General features: G+C 40.5%; 1 protein-coding gene across 1 annotated transcript; it reads right to left on the minus strand.

Annotated features, from left to right (window-relative positions):
- Positions 1-1451: 1451 nt before the first annotated feature.
- On the minus strand, positions 1452-16131 carry tox (thymocyte selection-associated high mobility group box). The gene is made up of 11 exons (XM_089008264.1): positions 15849-16131; positions 15552-15718; positions 10396-10461; positions 9601-9711; positions 8660-8905; positions 7206-7436; positions 5671-5904; positions 4329-4409; positions 3981-4265; positions 2749-2903; positions 1452-1610 (listed from the first exon to the last, which is right to left on the minus strand). The coding sequence occupies exons 2-11, from the start codon at positions 15666-15668 to the stop codon at positions 1574-1576; spliced, it is 1563 nt and encodes a 520-aa protein (XP_088864390.1). The 5' UTR covers positions 15669-15718; positions 15849-16131; the 3' UTR covers positions 1452-1573.
- Positions 16132-22414: the final 6283 nt, after the last annotated feature.

The raw sequence follows: 22414 nt of genomic DNA on the forward strand, positions 1-22414 counted from the left end.
AGGAGGTCGCCATTTTGTGCCTCTTTTTTGGGTGAGAGATTTCCCCCCAAAATGGCACAAATAAATTCTTTAATCGATTGCAAACGTGTATGCTTTCCTCTTCAGAACTATTTGAATCCTATTCATAACTGGATGTGTAACAAGAAAGCATATTCTGCGAATCTGAAGACATGGTTTGGATTCTCCAGCAATGCAAGACATCTTGGCTTGACGTCACGAACTAACTGGGGGCGGGACTTTGTGAAAATGCCCAATTCGCAGCTCAATTTTTGGCAGATTTTGGACACTTTAAGTCATTTTTATTGGTGTTTTGCATTTGACTAAAAATATCAGCCTGCGTGTTTTGGGTATTTTAGATGCTATAAAACGTTTTTCTGATGTCAGTTAGGAAACAAAAAAGTGATGTCGGTTGTCCTTTAAGATATCCCGTGAGTTAAATAAATGAGAGCAATTTCCAAATAGGTGCACCATATATAAGCCGAGGTCTTCCTTTCCAGACGTGCATGGTGTACTTTGTCACTTTGACCACTGTGTGTCGTGATTATTATGGTTTAGAAAATAATCAACTTCAAAAAGACCACCAAGGTTTAGGAGTAATGACTCCTTATCAGTGCAGCACTGACTTTAATTGTCAAACACACACTTTTTTTTTTACAATCAAAAAAAAAATAAGAAAATCTTCATCATTGTAACCCAGAGATTCCTTTCATCTGCCCCAAAGCACATAAAATACAAGAACAAAAAGATAGAAAGTGGGTAAGAGAGACTTCTCTCATGATGATGAACACGAAAACATAAAAATGATTGAAACACAGCCAACAGAGTTATCGCTTTTTGGGTTCATAAATAAGTCCAGATGATAAAATTCCAATTTTTGAAAACGGACAAGATGTGTGTACAGGAAGGACTCCTTTAATCGATGGCAAACATGTATGCTTTCCTCTTCAGAACTATTTGAATCATATTCATGACTGGATGAGTAACAAGAAAGCATCGTCTCCGAATCTGAAGCCATTGTTTTGATTCTGGAGCAAGGCAGTTTGTGAAGGAGTATCCTGGCGTGATGTCACGAACAAGGGGGCGGGACTTTCTAAATCTCCCCAGTTTCAAAGCTAATTTTGTGGCAGTTTTTGGACACTTTTAAGTCATTTTTATTGGTGTTTTGCATTTGACTAAAAATATCCGCCTGCGTGTTTTGTGTATTTTAGATGCTATCAAACGTTTTTCTGACGTCAGTTAGGAAACAAACAAAAAAAATGGTGTCGGTTGTCCTTTAAGTAGGAGATAAAATTGAGCAAGTTTCACTAATTCATGTGCAGGAAGGAGGTGGGTGGGGGGGGTCTTCGTTGTTTCCTCTCAAGGACACAGTGATGCGGCACGATTCATTAAGTTTTTTTTTTTATTAAGTCCGATTTTTCTGTCAGCTGTTACTGTACACTGATGTATGTAAACAAACATGGAGTCTGGACTTTTGTCCGTCTCTTTTTGGGGGGGACGTTACAAGTCCAGTTGAGTGCCCGGTTCCCATTGAAGCATGTCACCGAAGACGTTGGGAGTCACTCGGTTCCGGAAATTAACTCAGGTACAAAGTTTTATCTCGCTGAGGACCTCTGGAGGATACAAGAAGAAAGAAATTAGGGAAAAAATTAAGCAAAATCCGACATTCGGGAACAAAACGGGAAGCGGAAAATGACGTTGTGGCGATTTTGGGTCTTTTGAATGATAATAATAATAATAGCTAGCGAATAGATAGCTAATAGATACAGTCGCTAGCTATATAGCTAGATCGCCAGAATCTGTGATTCATATATTTTTAGGCCAGCAGAGAAGGCCTTGCACATTTTTGCACTATGTCAGACAATGAATGAGTTAAAAATGATACAGATTTTGGATTCGGACTCCTGGTTCATCAAAAGTTGCATTTTGATTGAATAATAATAATAATAATAAATCTCATTTCTAAGCGCCTTTGAAAACTCTCAAGGTCACTTTACAGCCACAGAATATTTTTTACTGCGGGTGAGCAGCGGCAGCCACACGCGCCAGCGTTCACTCAACCCGGAAGTAACTCAAATAGATAGAAAGCTAGCTATATAACTAACACATAGCTTGCTAGATAGCAGACCAGGGAGCTAGATAGCAAATAGCTAGCTAGCGAGAAGCCAGCTAGATAGCTGGATAGCTAGGTAAATTTTCTTTTCCTTTTTGACTGGAAATTCAATTTGAAATAGCAGCATTGATTCATCCATTCCCGAATTTGTTCAGATTTTGTTTTTTCTTGTTTGGGTGCCAATAAAGCGCTGGCCAGACTTCTGCCCATGTTTTTTTTTCTTTTCCACAAGGGGCAGTATTTTCCTTTTTTATATTAGCGCTTTGTTATAGCTTCAGATGTTGTTCAAGCGCTATATGGATGTATTGTATTGTATTGTATTTTGTACATCCGCCCCCATTTCAAGCCCGCATAACTCCAGACCCAGATAACTTAGGAATTAACTATTTTTTTTCCGGATGAAAGAAGGGTGGTCCTAAAACTCAATATTCTGCGGGTCCTGCAATCGGAGTGAAAATGACAATAACCCTGGCACTGGAGCGGACACATTTTTGCACATGGTTTGGCAGTCAATGAGTTAATTTCAAGCAGTTGGGTGCCTACCTCTTCGTCAATCGAAGTGATATCCGCGGACTGACTTTTTGTTTTTGTTTTAAATGAACGGGCTAAAAACGGAAGGACTTTTTTCAAACACATACCCGTTGCCGTGGTAATCGCCGCTCCAGTCGAGAGATGGGTGATGGTTAAGCACGTGTCGACTCAGCTGGTGGTAGTCCGCCGACGATGACACGACCGCTCCGCTAGTCATCAAACCGCCTCCCATCGGCTGATACTCCGGCTGGAGGGAGTAGGCCTGCAATGGAATAGTAAATAGATAGCTCGCGAGGTAGTAAGCTACATAGCCAGCTAGCTAGATAGCCAGCTAGCTAGCTAAAAATGAGCAAATAGATAGCTAGGTAGAATGGCTCGCTGAAATGAATTTCAATTAATTGCTGTTGTATGGAAAGAATGCCCCCCTTTCACATTTTTAACACACCAAATCTGGCCCCCTTTGCTAAATTTTGGAACCCCCCCCCCCTGCCTGAATTACACCAGGGAAGGAGATGGGGGGGGCAAGGCCTCTTGTGGCTTGAAGAGGAAGTGTGTGTGTGTGTGTGTGTGTGTGTGTGTGTGTGTGTGTGTGTGTGTGTGTGTGTGTGTGTGTGTGTGTGTGTGTGTGTGTGTGAGAAAGAGAAGGACAGCAGGTGGTTGTGTTCACCCCCCCCCCCCCTCACCTATTCATCTTTTGTTGGGCAAATTCTTCTCCTTCACTCTTTCACAAAGACCCCATCTGCCTCTTTTGTGTCTTTAAACCCCTCCCCCCTCCTTCCACCTCACACACACACTTGTATGTATATTGGCTATCTATTAGCTAGCTAGCTAGATATTAGCTAGATGATTATCTATTAGCTGTTAGCTATCTATATAATAACAGGAATTATCACGATATAAATTAAATGTATTATTATTACTGTATCTATTAGCTAGCTATCTATTTTAGTTACTTCCGGGTTGAGTGAACGCTGGCGCGTGTGGCTGCCGCTGCACACCCACAGAAAAACTTATCCTGTGATTGTAAAGTGACCTTGAGGGTTTTGAAAGGCGCTCATAAATTAAATGTATGACTATTATTATTATTAGCTAGCTATTAGCTATCTACTAGCTGGCTGGCTAGCTATCTGGCTATCTGTTGGCTATCTAGCTGGCTCGCTATTAGCTGTCCGGCTGTTGGCTATCTGGCTATCTATTAGGCTGGCTGTTAGCTGTCGAGCTGGCTATCTATTAGGGACCCTCCGCACCCTGCTCACCACCTTTTCCAGCGACTCCCGATCCACGCGCACCAAATTTAGCATACACTTTGAAAGATGTCGCTAGTCACCGGTGGACTGACCTGCGGAGAATGCGCCATCCCCAGCGAGTGAGCGCCGAGCTGCCGATGCGGACTGCGCAGCCCCCCGAGGTGAGCCTGACTGCGGAGCTGGGGGTGCATTTGGGCGTGAGGCGGGGCCAGGTGAGGGTGGTGACCCAAAACGGGGTGAGGTGGGTGAGGATACGGCGCGTAAAGGTGCTGCTGCGGGTGAGAAGGCTGCTGGGCCCCGTAGATGGACGGCTTGGATGCGAACATGGAGGACGAGGAAGGCTGGGGGGGCTTCATCTCAGATGGATCGTTGTAACTCTGAGCAAGCAAAGAGACCAGCGGTTGGTTCGCCGGCGTCGCGATGTCACGTGTGCGCCGTACCTGAGAGACCAAACTGGCCCTGTAGGCCGCCAATTGTTTCAGGTACTCCTTCTTTGCTGTCTCCGTCTTCTTCTTGAATACCTTTGGGGGCAAACATAACATTACAAGACAAGGGCATGAAAAAAAAAAAATCAAACTGGACCCTACGCACCCTGCCCACCACCTTTTCCAGCTTCTACCGTCTGATTCCGGAGAGCCTAGCTCCATCTAGCCCCCATTAACATTGATGCAGTCTTTGGACACTTCAAGAACCAAGACAAGGGGTTGTAGAAAAAAAAAATCCTACTGGACCCTCCGCACCCTGCCCACTACATTTTCCAGCTTCACCCCTCCGATTCCGGAAAGAGCCCAGTGGAGGAAGCCCTGCCCACTCCCCATTAACATTGATGCAGTCTTTGGACCAAGACAAGAGCACGAAAAAGCACGAATGGACCCTCCGCACCCTGCCCACCACCTTTTCCAGCTTCTCCCTTTCAGATTCCGGAGAGCCCAGTGAAGGAAGCCCCACCCACTCACCGTCCATTAACATTAGACACTGCAAGAACCAAGACAAGGGTATGGAAAACCCTAGTGGACTTTCCGCACCCTGCTCACCACCTTTTCCAGCTTCTTCCCTCAGGTAGGCGCGACCAATCTAATCTAGACAAAATTCCTTGTGTATTCTCCATATTTAGCCTATAAAGAGGATTCTGATCTAATTCTGATTCATGGACATAATTGAACGCAGAAAGGCGATAAATAAATATATAAATACGTAGCTAGGGTGGGTAGCTAGCTAGCTACCTATGTATTTTGTTTGTTTGTTTATGTATTTATTTATGTATTTTATTTATTTATGTATCTAGCTAGCTAGCTGCCTAGATACCTAGCCAGCTATCTACCCTAGCTACCTATCTATTTATATATTTATTTATTGATCTATGTATTTTATTTATTTGTTTATCTAGCTAGCTGCCTAGATACCTAGCCAGCTACCTATCTATTTATATATTGATCTATGTATTTTATTCATTTGTTTATGTATCTAGGTAGCTAGCTACATAGATACGTAGCCAGCTACCTATTTATTGATCCATGTTTGTATTTGTTTGTTTATGTATTTTATTTGTGTATGTATCTAGCTAGCTAGCTACCTGGCTAGCAGCTGCTAGCTAGGTAGGTAGGTGTTACTTCCAGGTAGAGTGAACGTAGAGTAAACAACTGGTTCATCAAAATGACGCACTTTGGTCGGCTAACGGCTAATTTTAACACAATGTACTGTATTATTATTATTATTATTAAACTGGATGCTACAAAAACCCGAACGTAACCCACAAAAACCCAAACTGTGTCCACAAAGTACCTGCTTGTGGTCGTCTCCCAGGCCGTCCCACATGGAGGCCACGATCTTTGACACCTCCCCAAAGGTGGCGTTGGGATTCTGGGCCTTAATGTTAGCTTGCGTGTCGCGAAAGAACAAAGCGTAGGCGGACACCGGCTTCACCGGCTCGTTGGGGTCTTTGCGTTTCTTCTTCTTTGGTGTCTTCGGTTTCTTGGAGATGTCAAAGGTCGCCGGTCGTTTCTCGCCTGCGTTGGCCTGCCGAAACGAAGGACGACGGTGGTTCAGGGTTGTTTTTTTTTTTTTTTTGGTCACCGTTGAACAGAAGTCATTTTAGTTTGTTCTTTGACGCCATTTTAGAAAATGTTACATTTTGAAAGTCGCCATTTTAGAAACTTGGAGGGCTCATTCAGTCAATGACTCTATCCTAATTTTCAGTTCCAAGATCAGCCTCTAGATGGCAGCACTTAGCACACGCAGCTAACGACGCTACTGCCCAATTGTTTTCATTCTGATGGAGGGCTGCGGGTCAGTTGAAAATTGACAAGGGCCGTGTTTAGCCCCCGGGCCGGACTTTGGATATGTCTGCTTTCAGCTAACATTACCTTCTCATTTTTTTTCCCATAATGCCCATGGAGATCGGAGGAAAAAAAAGTGGCTAAATATTTTATTATCACCTATGCACACATAAATAAAAGGAGCCTATTGTGTGTGTATGCCCCTTACACAAGTCCCCACTAAGTCGCAGAAACGTGTGTGTACCTCACTCACTAACTCCCCACTAAGTAGCAAAAACGGGTGTGCACCTCACACACTAAATCCCCACTAAGTAGCAAAAACCTGTGTGTGCGCATCTCACACTAAGTCCCCACTAGATGGCAAAACGGGTGTGCGCCTCACACACTAAGTACCCACTACATCGCAAAAACGTGTACGTGTGCCTCACTCACTAAGTGCAAAATTTGTGTGTGCGCATCTCACACTAAGTCCCCACTAGATAGCAAAAACGTGTGTGTAAATGATATAGTAAGTCCCCATTAAGTAGCAAAAATGTGTGGGTATGCCTCACACACTAAATCCCCACTAAGTCGCAAAAACATGTTTGTGCGCATCTCACACTAAGTCCCCACTAGATGGCAAAACGGGTGTGCGCCTCACACACTAAGTACCCACTACATCGCAAAAACGTGTACGTGTGCCTCACTCACTAAGTGCAAAATTTGTGTGTGCGCATCTCACACTAAGTCCCCACTAGATAGCAAAAACGTGTGTGTAAATGATATAGTAAGTCCCCATTAAGTCGCAAAAATGTGTGGGTATGCCTCACACACTAAATCCCCACTAAGTCGCAAAAACATGTTTGTGCGCATCTCACACTAAGTCCCCACTAGATGGCAAAAACGTGTGTGTACCTATCACACTAAGTCCCCACTGATGTGCAAATCGTGAGTGAGTGTGTACCTCACACACTAAGTCCTCACCAAGTCTCAAAAACATGAGTATCTCACACACTAAGTCCCCTCTAAAGGGCAAAAACGTGTGTGTGTGTGTGTGTTTACCCTAAACCCATCATCGTTGTCGTCCTCGTGCGCCGAGCTGGACGGAGACGGCGTGGCCGATTTACTCCCGGGCGGAGACGGGGAATTGTGGGTAATGGCGTTGGCAGCGAGTCCCAGTTGGGATTGGTTGATGGTGGACAACTGGCCCGGCGGGTTTTTGGGTCCGAGTGCGGCGTCGATGGGCTGTTGGCTGCCAGTAAACCGAGAATCAGAGTTTACCATTTGTTGCATCTGCGTGAACAAGCGACAAAGGAGGGTAGGGGTTAATTGAGCGTTTTCACTTTTTACATCGCTTATGGAGACTTAGTTGTCTCGTGAAAATGCAGATGCGTATGTAAATGACATAGATAGTTGCTTTCAAAAACTGAATCTGGATACAGATGATTTTTATTTCATGCAAACATGAAAATTTCGATAAAAAATGGAGATAATTCAAGACAAAAAAATCTGCCATTGAGGTTTTCCTACTGGCGATTTCCAGATCGACGCCTTATAAATTAGACATTTATTTTTATAAATTAGAATTATCATTATCAATATGACAAAATCTCCCAAAAGACCGTTTACAATCTCAACATGAACTAGCCAGCTCGCTCGATTGCTAGCTAGCTCCATCGCTAGCTGGCTCGATCGCTAGCTAACTCCATCGCGAGCTAACTCCATCGCTACGTCTTTTTCTATTCAGAGAGCTGGCTAATCCCACTCTAATTGTGGGACGAATAAAGGTATTCTGATTCCATCGCTAGCTAACTCCATCACAAGCTAACTTCATCGCTAGCTATCTCCATCGCTAGCTCTTTTTCCTATTCAGCGAGCTGGCTAATCCCTTACATCACAGGTGTCAAAATCAAGGGCCGAGGGCCAAATCTGGCCTGCTACCTCATTTTATTCGGCGCGCTCTCGATCGCTAGCTAGCTCTATTGCTAGCTAGCTCTTTTTCTATTCAGCGAGCCGACTAATTCCTTACATCACAGATGTCAAAGTCAAGGCCCGAGGGCCAAATCTGTCCTGCCACCTCATTTTATTCGGCCGGCTCTCGATCGCTATCTAGCTTGATCGCTAGCTAGCTCGATTTCGAGCTAGCTCTCTTCCTATTCAGCGATCTGACTAATTCCTTACATCACAGATGTCAAAGTCAAGGCCTGCTACATCATTTTATTCGGCCCGCGCTCGATGGCTAGCTAGCTCGATAGACGAGCATGGAATTTCACAAGTTTGATTAGCTTTCGCGGACCGAATAAAATGATACGGCGGGCCAGATCTGGCCCCCGGGTCTTGACTTTGACACCTGTGCTTTATGGAGAAACGCACAGACGCTCCGTCGCGCTCTCTGCACCTTGCATAGTTGCTAGGCAACCATAAATCACGGACGGGCAATAAATGTATAGTAGCGCGGGGATGTTCACAAAACGGACGGAGACGCAAATGTGGTTTTCACTTTTGGCGCAACTCACCACCGATAGCGTACTGGTCGCGGGTGCCCCGTCTGGGCCGAAGGCGCCACCATCTTGGTTCAAATGGACCCCCCGCTGACGGTACAGGCGATGCGTAGCCGATCCGCTATCGCTATCCGGCGGTGGATAGGCTGAGCCCGAAGAACGGTGCGGCGGATGAGGCGGCGGCATGTGCTCCGGCGCCGTAGGGGGGGTGACGGGTGGAATGTTGAAGTCTTCATCGCCCAAAGAACCCGCCGGGTACGACTAGGGAAAAAAAGGCACAGTGAAAATCGGTGGACTGTCCGATGTTTTCACATTTGAAGGCAAAAAATAATGAGTGTTATTGTTGTTTACATGGGCCAATTTGACATTTGGGTTGGGAATTTAGCTAGCGTCACGGAATTTCGAAAGTTTGATTCGCTTTCGCGGGCCGAATAAAATGACGTGGCGGGCCAGATTTGGCCCTCGCGTCTTAACTTTGACACCTGTGATGTAAGGGATTAGCCAGCTACCTGAATAGAAAGAGAGCCAGCTAGCTAGCGAGCTTGAAAGATGAGCATGGAATTTCACCATTTTAATTTGCTTTAGCGGGCCGAATAAAATGAAGTGGTGACCCAGATTTGGCCCCTGGGCCTTGACTTGGACACCTGTGATGTAAGAGATTAGCCAACTAGCTGAATAGAAAGAGAGCTAGCTAGCTCGTTCGCTAGCTTGATAGATAAGCATGGATATTCACAAGTTTGATTGGCTTTCGCGGACCGAATAAAATGATGTGGCGGGCCAGATTTGGCCCCCGGGCCTTAACTTAGACACCCGTGGCCTATGTTGATCCAGCAGTTGCTTCCAAAGCAGCAAATTTGGCCGTACTGGAGTTTTAAAAAACTCTTGGAGCTGAAGGAGTCCCGATGCGATCTAAATTAGCAAGCGCCACTAGCGTCAATCTTCGCGCATTCATTCACCCAAGGCAGACGTTGCCCGTCGGCAATGTCCGCGTCCCGCCGCCAGTGGTGCGAGGAAGGGTTTGAAGATGTCGCCTTGCTCAAGGGCTGAGGAGGCTGCGGCGCACGAAACTGTCGGAGGCACAGAGCAAGAAAGAGAAAAAAAACAGGGGTAAGGGTGTGATTCAGGTGAGGCCCGACAGAGGTCAAAGGTCAACAAGTAGTGTTGCGATAGCAGTCGAAGGTCGTCATTTCCCATCGCAGCGTCTTTCATTGATATTTTTTGCTTTGCATGGTATATAGGAAGGAGTTTTTAGCTGAAAAAAAACTAGCATGAATTTTAAGGTGTTTTTAGCAGAAAAAAAACTAGCATCTATAGTTAGGTGTTTTTAGCTGAAAAAAATTAGCATTTATCGCAAGGCGTTTTTAGCCGAAAAAAATTAGCATTTATCGCAAGGCGTTTTTAGCCGAAAAAAACCTAGCATTTATACTAAGGTGTTTTTAGCCGGGAAAAAACATAGCATTTACAAGGCGTTTTTAGCCAAAAAAAATAACATGTATCGTAAGCCGTTTTTAGCCGAAAAAAAACTAGCATGTTTACTAAGGCGTTTTTAGCCGGAAAAAATAAGCATGTTTAGTAAGCTGTTTTTAGCTGAAAAAAATAGCATGTAAAGAAAGCCGTTTTTAGCCCAAAAAAACTAGCATGATAGTAGTTAGCGTTTTTTTGCAGAAAAAAAACACCATGTATAGTAAAGCGGATAATGTTGACAAAAACTAGCATGTTTAGTAAGGCATTTTTAGCTGAAATAAACGAACCTGTTCGTTTGCGCCGTAGCCTAGGCCCGTTTCTTGCATATTGAGGAACATGGCGTCGCCTTCCAACTGGAGAGAAGGTGAACCAAAATCCAAAATGTCAGCGTGGGACGACAACCACGAGACAGTTTTGTTGTTATGTCCAAAAAAAAAATACAAATACAGTCAAATCTCGGTTTTCGAACGTTTTGGTTCTCAACCAATTCGGTTTTCGACCAAAAATGTAGTTTTTTTTATACCTCGGTTTACAATCGAAAATGGGTTCTCGACCAAACTGAGCGCACCTGAACGCACCACTTGACTCACTTCTGCTTCCTCATCAGAATCAGAAAACCTTTATTCGTCACTTCCTGCGTCGCGTCTCATCGTGACCGACGCATTATTCTCGTGCAGGCATGTTTGCATTGATCATTGATCGATCGTGATTAAAAAAAAAGCACACATTGATTACATTAATTATCATGGGAAATGTTTCGGTTTTCAACCAAATTGGTTTTCGAACCTGCTTTCTGGAACGGATTATGGTCGAAAACCCAGCTTTGACTGTAGCAGCAAAAAATAACAGATGGTGCATGACACCACCAAAATGTTTTGTTTGTAAGTAATATTAAATGAATGCAATTTTTTTCTATGCAAAGCCCCCCAAAATGTATTTCAGGTGACTGTGAAGGATTTATTATTATTTTTTTTTTTTTTTTGGGGGGGGGGGGTTCTTGCCCACCTAATTCTTGTTTTGCTTGTCAAACAGACACGTGGGTCCGAGTTTGAACAGGTGCGAGGAAGTTAAAACAATCTGATGTGCATGCACGCAGGTATACAGGTGGAACTGCCCCCCCCCCTTGTCCGTTTGCCAGCTGCCTGGTGTTATGCAAATGAGGCGTCGGTTTACAGAGCCAACAGAAAGTCGGGGAAAAAAAGGCTAGCGCGCAAACAAGAAAGGCCAGTTGCATCATTTGAAGGTTACCGACTTGCCCCAATAATGGTGAGACAAAAGTAACAAAGGCAAAGCTTTACGGACCCCCCCCCCCCTCCCCCCCACCAAAAACGGTTGCGTTCAAATATGAATAATCGTTATGGTGACCAGTTAGGATTTTGCAACACGAATCAATCATGATGATTCGTCAAATTCGTTGAGCTAATTTTTTAGGGGGTGGGGGGGGGCGTCTTGTTTATAATAATAATAATAATAATAATAATAATAATAATAATTAATACATTTCATTTCTAAGCGGCTTTCAAAACTCTCAAGGTCACTTTTCAATCACTCAACCCGGAAGTAACTCATAAATAGAAAGCTAGCCAGCTAGCTAATAGAGAGCCAATAGACAACTAATAGATAGAAAGCTAGATAGATAGTCTAATAGTAAATTTCATTTCTAAGCGCCTTTCAAAACTCTCAAGGTCACTTTTCAGTCACAGGATATGTTTTTCTGTGGGTGAGCAGTGGCAGCCACACGCGCCAGCGTTCACTCAACCCGGAAATAACTCAAATAGATTGCTAATAGATGGCTAACAGATATCTAGCTAGATAGCGAGCCAGACAGATAGCTATATAGATAATAGATAGCTAGCGATATAGCTAGCCAGCCAGCCATATAGCTAATAGATAGCTAGCAAGCCAGCCAGATAGCTAATAGATAGCAAATTGATAGATAGCTTGGTAACCAGCCGGAATGATGGCACAGTTACTAGCTTAGCATCGTCTGATTTGGAGAAGATAATAATAATAATAATAATAATACATTTTAAGTGCCTTTCAAAGCTCTCAAGGACACTTTACAGTCACAGACAAGCATAGATATAAATAAAATACAATTACAAATAGTATAAAAGAAATAAAATACAATTATAAATAGAAAATGCAATGGCCGCCATTTTGTTTTGGACACGTCATAGATGCATGCGGGTGAACTAAACAACAAAGTAGTCGTTCGTCATTGTGGGTGTGTGTGTGTGTGGGGGGGGGGGGGGTTATCTAATGCGATTTAAAAGGCTTGAAAATGTGGATTTCACAATTTGTATCATTTGTAATTTGTATATGTGTGTCTTTTTCCGCTACGTGTGCCTTCATGCCACAACCTCTCATTACCCACGCGTGTGCGCATGTGTGTGAAAGCAAAGGTTTGAATAACAAGCAGGCGCTTAAGTGGGTCAGGGTCGGAGTTAAAAGGGAGAAAGGGGGGAGAAAGGTTGAAGAGAGACTATTAGGATGACGGAGAGGGACAATAGAAAACAGAAAAGGGTTAGAGACCCGAAATGTACACTTACTTGGTAAAGGCTTGGATGGGGAAAGTGGAGATACACACTCCCCCCCCCCCCTGACTGACCCCCCCCAGGTCGGAGTCTGGTGTCAAAAGTCCAAAGAAAAGCATCTATTGATTTATTTATTTTTATTTATTTATTTATGTATTTTTACGTATTTATTTATTTTTACGTATTTATTTATTTGTATTTATATTTATTTATTTATTCATTCATGTATTTATTTATTTTTATTTATTTATGTATTTTTACGTATTTATTTATTTATTTATTTGTATTTATTTTTTCATTCATGTATTTATTTATTGGTGGATTTATTTTTTTGTGTTTATTCAATTGTTGGTATATTTATGTATGTATATTTGTTTATTATGTTTGTTTGTTTGTTTATTTTTATGTATTCATTCATTTATTTATTTTTTCATTCATGTATTTATTTTTATGTATTTATTTATTGGTGGATTTATTTTTTTGTGTTTATTCAATTGTTGGTATATTTATGTATGTATATTTGTTTATTATTTGTTTGTTTGTTTGTTTGTTTATTTTTATGTATGTATTTATTCATTTATTTATTTTATGTATTTATTTATTTATTTTTAGGTATTTATTTCTTTATATGTATTTATTTATTATTATTTATTTATATGTATTCATTATTTATTCATTTAGTTTTATGTGTCTATTTATTTTTATGCATTTATTTATTTTGTGTATTTATTTATTTATTTGTATTTATTTATATTTATTTGTTTATTGTTTTATTTATTTTTGTGTATCTATTCATTCATTTCTTTATCTATTTATTTGGTTTTATGTTCATGTATTATTTATTTATTTTATGTGTTTATTTTTATGTATTTATTTATTTCATGTATTTATTTTTTTATGTATGTTTTTATTTATTTTATTGTTATGTATTTATTTTTATGTATTTATTCATTCATGTATTTATTTTTATGTACTTATTTATTGAGGGATTTATTGCTACAGCTTCGGGTTTGCTTTCAAAATTGAGCTTATAGTATCGACGTGCACTGGTGCGTGTGGCTGCCACTGCTCACCCACAGAAAAAAAACAGATCTTGTGACTGTAAAGTGTCCTGGAGAGTTTTGAAAGGTACTTAGAAATGGCCTTCCCTTTATATACGACCACACGTGGAGCGCCGACCCCCCCCTGTACATTTTTTTTCCCTTTTCAAACAACATCACCCGCCTTTTTTTCCGTTAACTTTCTCATTCTACTTCCTTTTCACCTCTTCCTGTCTCACGGCCTCCGTGCATGGCTTTGCTTTTCCTGTCTTTCTCCCCGTACACCCCCCATCTCCACTCCACGGTAACCCGATCTCCACTATCAGAGCAACGGAGCCATGAATCAAAAGGCACACGGGGAGAAATATATAGTACAAACCTCCGCCGCCCTACCCCCACCCACGACCACACTCATCTGCAACATCCCTACCCCCAACAACTCTTTTTTTTTTTTTCCCCCTCCATTCCCTACCCCCCAACCACTTCATCCTCTTCCATCGCTATCGAGCAGCGACTCGCTAGGCTGCGACGTCTCCATCTAAGATGCTAACAACAATAATGTGCCCTTTTTCATATAATAATAATAATAATAATACATTTCATTTCTAAGCGCCTTTCAAATCTCTCAAGGTCACTTTATAGTCACAGGATAAGTTTTTCTGTGGGTGAGCAGCGGCAGCCACACGCGCCAGGGTTCACTCAACCCGGAAGTAAGTCAAATAGATAGAAAGCTAGCTAGCTAATAGAGAGCCAATGGATAGCTGATACAGTGATACCTTGGCTTACGAACTTAACTGGTTCCCAGAAAGTGTGTGTAAGGTGAAAAGTGTGTATTCCAAACATTAATTTCCCATAGAAAACCATTAAAATGAGAATAATCCGTTCCCAGGTCCCCATAACACATTATTTTCAACTAAATAAGCCTTAAAACGACACAAAATATACCTTATTTTATGTAGAATAAATGTGCTATGGTATTGTAATTAAAGAAATAAATTGTACTGTATAATAGTCATTATTATACAGTAGATAGATAGCTACTACTAAGACATTGTATTTATAAGCGCCGTTCAAAACTCAAGGACATAGCTAATAGACTATTAGCTAGTTATTTGAAGATGCTTTAATGTAAATATAGCTAGCTATTAGCTGTATAGCTATCTAGCTAGCTATCTATTAGCTATGTCCTTGAGAGTTTTGATCAGCGCTAATAAATACAATGAATTATTAGTAGTTATCTATTAGCTAGCGAGTTGAATGCGCTATTGTATTTTATTTTGAACATCCACCCCCATTTCAAACTCTTATAACTGCAGACCCATATAACCTAGGAATTAACTCTTTTTTTTTCTCATCAAATGAAATAGTCAAAGGTGTACCCGTTTTTGGACATCGCCTGGCAGTGAATGAGCTAACCAAGCAAGTATCAAGAAAATGAATATGTTCAAAAATCATATTTGTTGCATTTGAATGAATGAGCTGGCTAACTTTCTATCTATTTGAGTTTTTCCAGATTGAGTGAACGCTGGCGCATGTGGCTGCCGCTGCTCACCCACAGAAAAACTGATCCTGTGACTGTAAAGTGGCATTGAGAGTTTTGAAAGGTGCTTATAAATGAAATGTATTATTAGTATTATTATGACATTGGTGAGAAAACCAAACTAAAATCATATATTGACATCAGTAGAACGACCGCGCTAGCCATAATTCAAGCTAACTTCAGGCTAATCAATTTCTACTATTTAATTGGCAGGGCGAGGCACCCCCACAGTTAATTAAAGTGTGTGTGGGGGGGGGGGGGCAACACAAAGGTGACTGTCAGACAATGAACAACTGTGACCACCCCCCACACCCCCCATTTCCTACCTTGGTCCCGAAGGTCGGTTCCGGGTAGGAGAGCTGCCCGAGTCGGCCGTGCTCCGACGCCGCCTTGGGTTGAGGGGGCGCTGGGTAAACCGTCACATCCATGGCCCCGATATACATCCGCTTCTTCCCGCGTTTATAATTCTCCCGATTGCGTTCTTCCTACCTTCCTTCAGGCAAAATAAAACAAAATAAAATAAAAAGGCAAATTTAGTTCTGTTCTTGAACAAAGTTGGAGGTTCTCGAGTAACGAAAGTAGAAACATCCACGAGACTCTCCGGGAAGGCGAACGTCACTCACTCGCCGTATTTGTGAGGTGGTTGTTGGGAGGGAGGAGGGCTTTAAAGCGAAAAGGCGGCTTTATAAAATCCCCGAAGTTTTCTCCATGCCGGTTTTCATGCTCACGCGATTCCCAGAACTTCTTTGAATTTGAATGAATGAATTCCAAAATGTTTGCAGCCGGCTTCACTGGCTTACGCGCGTGTTTCGAGATGCGACCGTGACACTTTGCTGCAACTGCCCCCCCTCTCCCCTCACCAAGTCCCGCTGCCGCCGATGGTGCTGCCGGCTCGCGCAGTTCGGAGCTCCGCGACTTCACGAAGCATTCTTTACAAAGAGAGCTTCCCGCGTCAAGCTAACGTGGGCTAGCACAAGCGGATGCGGAAGGGGATTTTGTTTGTAACAAAATAAGAGCAGTAGGAAGAATCAAACAAGGGCGACTTTTCTCCGTAGTTTCCGTTTGATAATCGATTCGGTCGAATAAATAATACATTTCATTTATAAGTACCTTTCAAAACTTTCAAGGACAGTTACAGGATATGTTTTTTACAGATCGGATTCACAACTAATAGAGCAACCTTGAATTACAAGTTCCTGTACAGACAAGAATGGGTCATATTGTATCTATCTGTCACACATATCCAAATATTCGATAATAATAATAATTAATAGTCATCATCATAAAAATAATAACCATAATCATAACAACCATCATAATCATAATAAATGTTCTTATCCTGTGCCTGTAAAGTGTCCTTGAGAGTTTTGATAGGCTCTGATAAATACAAGTTATTATTATTATTATTATTACATTTAGACACATCTTCGTGTACGTGTGTGTATATGTATGTATGTGTCGAAATATGTATGTGTGTGTGTATATGTATGTATATTGTATGTACAGTATATGTATTGTATGTACAGTATATGTATATATTATGTACAGTATATGTGTATATATATTGTATGTACAGTATATGTATACATGTCTGTGTATATATACATACACATACACACTTAGTGAACAGGCATACAGTGTGCTTGCCCATCCCCCACACACACATACATAAATGCATCCCTCCCCTCTGAAAAAGGCATAATTCACTTCCACCACACACACACACACACACACACACACACACACACACACACACACACACACTTATGCACATCCTCAATATAAAATCTCTCACACACACACTAAGGGACGTACACACAAAGCCAGTCAAATGCAATAACATGTTCGAATTTCCGCACACACACACACACACACACACACACACACACACACACACACACACACACACACACACACACACACACACACACACACACACACACACACACACACATAAAGTCACGCACGCTCAATCCACTGGAGTGGTGCTGCACCTATGCTAATGCTTGTGGAGGCACAAAAAGCACGTTCCCCAGCAAAGTGAAAGCGCGCACACACACTGGACGAGCACCCGCACAATTCTCACTCCGCCTCATCTGGCTCTCAGATTTCAACGTATGAGCTTTCTCACATATCTGATGGCTTGAAAAGCTAACGCACCGTAACATTTGAATGATGGCTGTCTACTCATGTTGGGGGGGATTACATTATAGATTCAGAGTAGAGCAATCCACTGGTGTAAAAAAAAAAACCTTCCAGGAATAAAACAGCCCCATCGACAGAAGATTCAAGAAACGGCAGGAGAAAAAAAAAAATAGATCCTTTACTATGTAGAGCAAGGGTGTCAGTCATTAATAATAATCATAATAATAATTTATTGGGTCCGCATTGTAGCTACGGTTTCCTCTCGGGTGCCGTTATGACTTTGGGGAAGCTAAGAGAATGTTTTCATCCCCTCCCAATATTACATATAGAGCGCTCCAAAAATTAATGAATAAGTCGTCAAAAATAATGACTGTTATTGCGGTTTACAGACAATTTGAAATTAGAGTTGGGCCTTTAGCAAGCATCCTGGCACTTGACACGCTTGATTTGCTTTTGCGGGCCGAATAAAATGATGTGGTGGGTGCGTTGCTTTGTGTAAGCGGGTTCGGTAAATGATACAACTTCTGGATAGAGTTGAGGTTCTTTATTAGGACGGCTGTGTTGGTTGGAGGGAGAAGGCAATTCACATGTGTGGCTCTCGTAGGCTCTCATCAGACTGACTTGCAGCAGCGCGCATGCACCTTTGATCTATAGCCAGGCATCACTAGTAGAACATGCAAATACGATTTGCTCATATCATTACATCTCCCTTTCTTAATTGAATTCTTTACTTTTAACCAATGTAATGAATTTAATTATGTCAGTAATTAGCAACCTTAAACTTGAATAAAGTATTTCTAAATTTTGCAACAATAAATGAATCATCCACATGAAACATTCACATCATTTTTTTTCACCATGATCACTTAGAAAAACATGTTAAATGGTTTCAATCAGTCTCTCAGGTGGTTTCACTTTCCTTGAGGATTTTCGGATAGCATGTCCTGGATTTAGAGGTGTTACAACAGCCTCTGTTACAGTCTCTGTTCGTTGACTTGCTATGGTTGGTTCTTTGAGAAGATCTCGGCGGTTTCTTCTTAAAACAGCACCTTCCTCTGTCTGAATGTTGTATGACCTTGGTTGGACCTGACGCAGAACAGTTCCTTTCTGTGACCATGTGTCTGTTTTGTCTTTGTACCGTACTTGGTCACCGGTGTGTAGTTCAGGTAGGTTCCGTGTTCCTCTGTCATGGTAGAACTTTTGTTTTTGTTTCTGTTGTTCTTTGATCTTCCTCACTTTCTCCCCTTCCTTTGTCTTCAGCAGGTTTTCCGGGATTGGTAAATTGGACCTCAGCACGCGTCCCATGAGTAGCTGGGCCGGGGACATACCACACTCGAGCGGCGTTGTGCGATACACCAGCAAGCTCTGGTAGAAATCCGTTCCACTGTCTGTTGCCTTGTACATCAGTCTTTTCACAGTCTTGACAGAACTTTCCACCAAGCCATTGGATTGTGGAAAATGTGGACTTGAGGTTATGTGTTTAAAGTCCCACTCCTTTGCAAATTTTCTGAACTTCTCATTGGCGAATTGTGGACCGTTATCAGAAAACACTTGGTTTGCAATCCCGTTTCTAGCAAATATGGCCTTCATGCATGTTATCACTGCTTCTGCTGTTGTAGCTTGCAGTCTGCAAACTTCTGGATACAGGGAGTAGTAGTCTGTGACCAAAAGATAATCTTTACCTTGACACGAAAACAGGTCAGCACCCACCTTCTGGTATGGTCTTTCTGGTGCTTGGTGTGGGTGTAGTGGCTCTGCCGGTTGATTTGCTTGATATTTGAGGCAAATTGTACATCTCGACACTTGATCTGTGATGTCTTGATTCATTCTAGGCCAGAACATCAGTTGTCGTGCTCTTTTCTTGCACTTTTCAATTCCAAGATGTCCTTCATGGATCTTTTTGAGCATTTCACTTCTCAAAGTCTTTGGAATGACAATCTTACTGCCTTTGTATATGATGTCATCCACTACAGATAACTCCATCCTGTAGTTCCAATATTCTGCTGCGTCTGGTGAACAATTTTGTTTCACTTCGGGCCATCCATTTTTGATGATTTGTTTCAATTGTTTCAGTACAGTGGGCTAGATTTGGCCCCCGGGACTTGATTTTGACACCTGTGATGTAAGGGATTAGCCAGCTAACTGGATTTAAAGAGAGATAGCTAGCTCGTTCGCTAGCTCGATAGATGAACATGGAATTTCACAAGTTTGATTTGCCTTTGCGGGCCGAATAAAATGAGGTGGCGGGCCACATTTGGCCCCCGGGCCTTGATTTGGACACCCGTGATGTAAGGGATTAGCCAGCTATCTCAATGAAAGAGAAATAGCTCGCTCACTAGCTAGCTCGCTCATTCGCTAGCTCACTCGGTCGCTTACAAACTCGGTTGCTAGCTAGCTTCATAGATTTCACCGGCGGTTTCACCGGCGGATTATGCGACATTTTCAAATTTGACGTCAAAAATCATGTTTTTTTAATTGTAGTTTACATGGGACAATTTGAAATTTTGGCCGAAGAAAATGATGTGGTGGGCCAGATTTGGCCCCCGGGCCTTGACTTTGACACCTATAATGTAAGGGGTTAGCCAGATAACTGAATTTAAAGAGAGCTAGCTAGGTCGTTTGCTAGCTCGATAAATGAACATGGAATTTCACAAGTTTGATTTGCCTTTGCGGGCCAAATAAGATGATGTGGCGGGCCAGATTTGGCCCCCGGGCCTTTACTTTGACACCTGTGATGTAAGGTATTATCCAGCTAGCTGAATAGAAAAAGAGGTAGCTAGTTCGCTCAGTCGCTAACTAACTCGATTGATGAGGATGGAATTTCACGTTTGATTTGCTTTCGCGGGCCGAATAAGATGATGTGGCGGGCCAGATGTGGCCCCCGGACCTTGACTTTGACACCTGTGCTGTAGAGTCTACTTACTGTATCGGTGACAATCATCAGGGCGGATAAAAAAAAGGGGAGATCGCAGCTGGAATGATCTCTTCTTTTGTTTATTGTTTATTTCAACTTGCAAACCAATGTTAGGCAGGAAGATGAGCACACACACGCACACACACACACACACACACACATTTCTCTTATCTGCCAGTGTAATATTCAGTGAAGGGCAGTAGCATTGAATTCATTTACACATTTTGAGTTGAAGGTTGATGCATCATTCAGGGCTATTTTCTCCCCCCTTTGTCACAGTTTTACAGCCAGTCTCATCATTATTTCATAGCAGGCTATTTATTATGCTTCTGTGATGCATATTACACCAGCACAATACAATAGACACTTTAAAATGCTGGGTCAATCAATACATGCACAGCTACGAACAAGCTAGCATGTATTACAAATCAGCTGTGCTCCATGTATTATTTTTATTTATGTATTCATTTATTCATTTATTTATTTGTGCATTTATTAATTAATATATTTATGTATTTTGTTTTGTATTTATTTATTTATTTTTGGTATTAATTAATGTATTTTTTTTCGTGTATTCATTTATGTATTTATTTATTAATATACTTATTTAAAAATGTATGTATTTTCTTTTTATTTCTTTATTTTTCTGTTAATTTAATGTATTTATTTTTATTTGTTTATTTATTCAGGAATTTATTTATTTGTGTCTTTATTAATTCATATACTTATTAAAAAAATATTTTGTTTTTATTTCTTTTTTTTGTATTAATTTAATGTAGTTGTTTTTATTTGTGTGTATTTATTAATTAATTTATTTATTTCTAAGTGTATGTATTTTGTTTTTATTTCTTTATTTTTGGCATTAATTTAATGTATTTATTCTTATTCGTGTGTATTTATTAATGACTTTATTTATTTATTTATTTATTAATATATTTATTTATGAATTTATTTGTTTGAATATTTATTTGACTTTATTAATTAATATATTTATTTGTGTATTTGTTTATTTTTTTAATTATTAATTTTTTTGTTGTATTTATTAATGCATTTATTTATTTATTCATAAATGTATTTATTTTGTTTTTATTTCTTTATTTTCTGCATTAATTTAGTCTTTATTCTTATTTGTGTGCATTTATTAATGACTTTATTTGTTTCTTTATTAATTAATATATTTTTCATGAATTTATTTTGTTTGTAATTTATTTGTGTCTTTATTAATTAATATATTTGTGTATTTGATTATTTATTTAATTATTAATTTATTTGTTGTATTTATTAATGCATTTATTTATTTATAAATGTATTTATTTCGTTTTTATGTCTTTATTTTTGGCATTAATTTAAAGTCTTTATTCTTATTTGTGTGCATTTATTAATGACTTTATTTGTTTCTTTATTAATTAATATATTTTTCATGAATTTATTTTGTTTGTAATTTATTTGTGTCTTTATTAATTAATATATTTATTTGTTTATTTATTTAATCATTTATTTGTTGTATTAATTATTTTTGCATATATTTATTTACTTATTTTCTTGTTTACTTACTGACTGACTGGTTTACTTGTTTACTGGTGTACTCGTGTACTGGTTTACGTGTTTACGTATTTACTCATTTACTTATTTACTTACACACTTACTGACTGGTTTACTTGTTTACTGGTGTACTCGTGTACTGGTTTACGTATTTACTCATTTACTTATTTACTTACTTACACACTTACTCACTGACTGGTTTACTTGTTTACTGGTGTACTCGTGTACTGGTTTACGTATTTACTCATTTACCTATTCACTTACTTACACACTTACTTACTGACTGGTTTACTTGTTTACTGGTGTACTCGTGTACTGGTTTACGTGTTTACGTATTTACTCATTTACATATTTACTTAATTACACACTTACTTACTGACTGGTTTACTTGTTTACTGGTGTACTCGTGTACTGGTTTACGTGTTTACGTATTTACTTATTTACTTACTTACACACTTACTTACTTATTGACTGGTTTACTTGTTTACTGGTGTACTGGTGTACTGGTTTACGTGTTTACGTATTTACTTATTTACTTACACACTTACTTACACACTTACTGACTGGTTTACTTGTTTACTGGTGTAC

Source organism: Hippocampus bargibanti, linkage group LG11 (genome assembly GCF_051943395.1).
Source record: "Hippocampus bargibanti isolate YZ-2025 linkage group LG11, ASM5194339v1, whole genome shotgun sequence".
NCBI classification, from domain to species: Eukaryota; Metazoa; Chordata; class Actinopteri; order Syngnathiformes; family Syngnathidae; genus Hippocampus; species Hippocampus bargibanti.

What these genes read in the sequence shown, in the direction of transcription:
- tox (XM_089008264.1), bottom strand. Translation starts at nt 15,668, where the DNA reads ATGTATATCGGGGCCATGGATGTGACGGTTTACCCAGCGCCCCCTCAA. An exon ending in CGACCAGTACGCTATCGGTG is followed by an intron (nt 7,437 to 8,659) that starts GTGAGTTGCGCC and finishes TTGTTCACGCAG; the next exon opens with ATGCAACAAATGGTAAACTC. An exon ending in GGGCCAGTTTGGTCTCTCAG is followed by an intron (nt 4,266 to 4,328) that starts GTACGGCGCACA and finishes TTGCTTGCTCAG; the next exon opens with AGTTACAACGATCCATCTGA.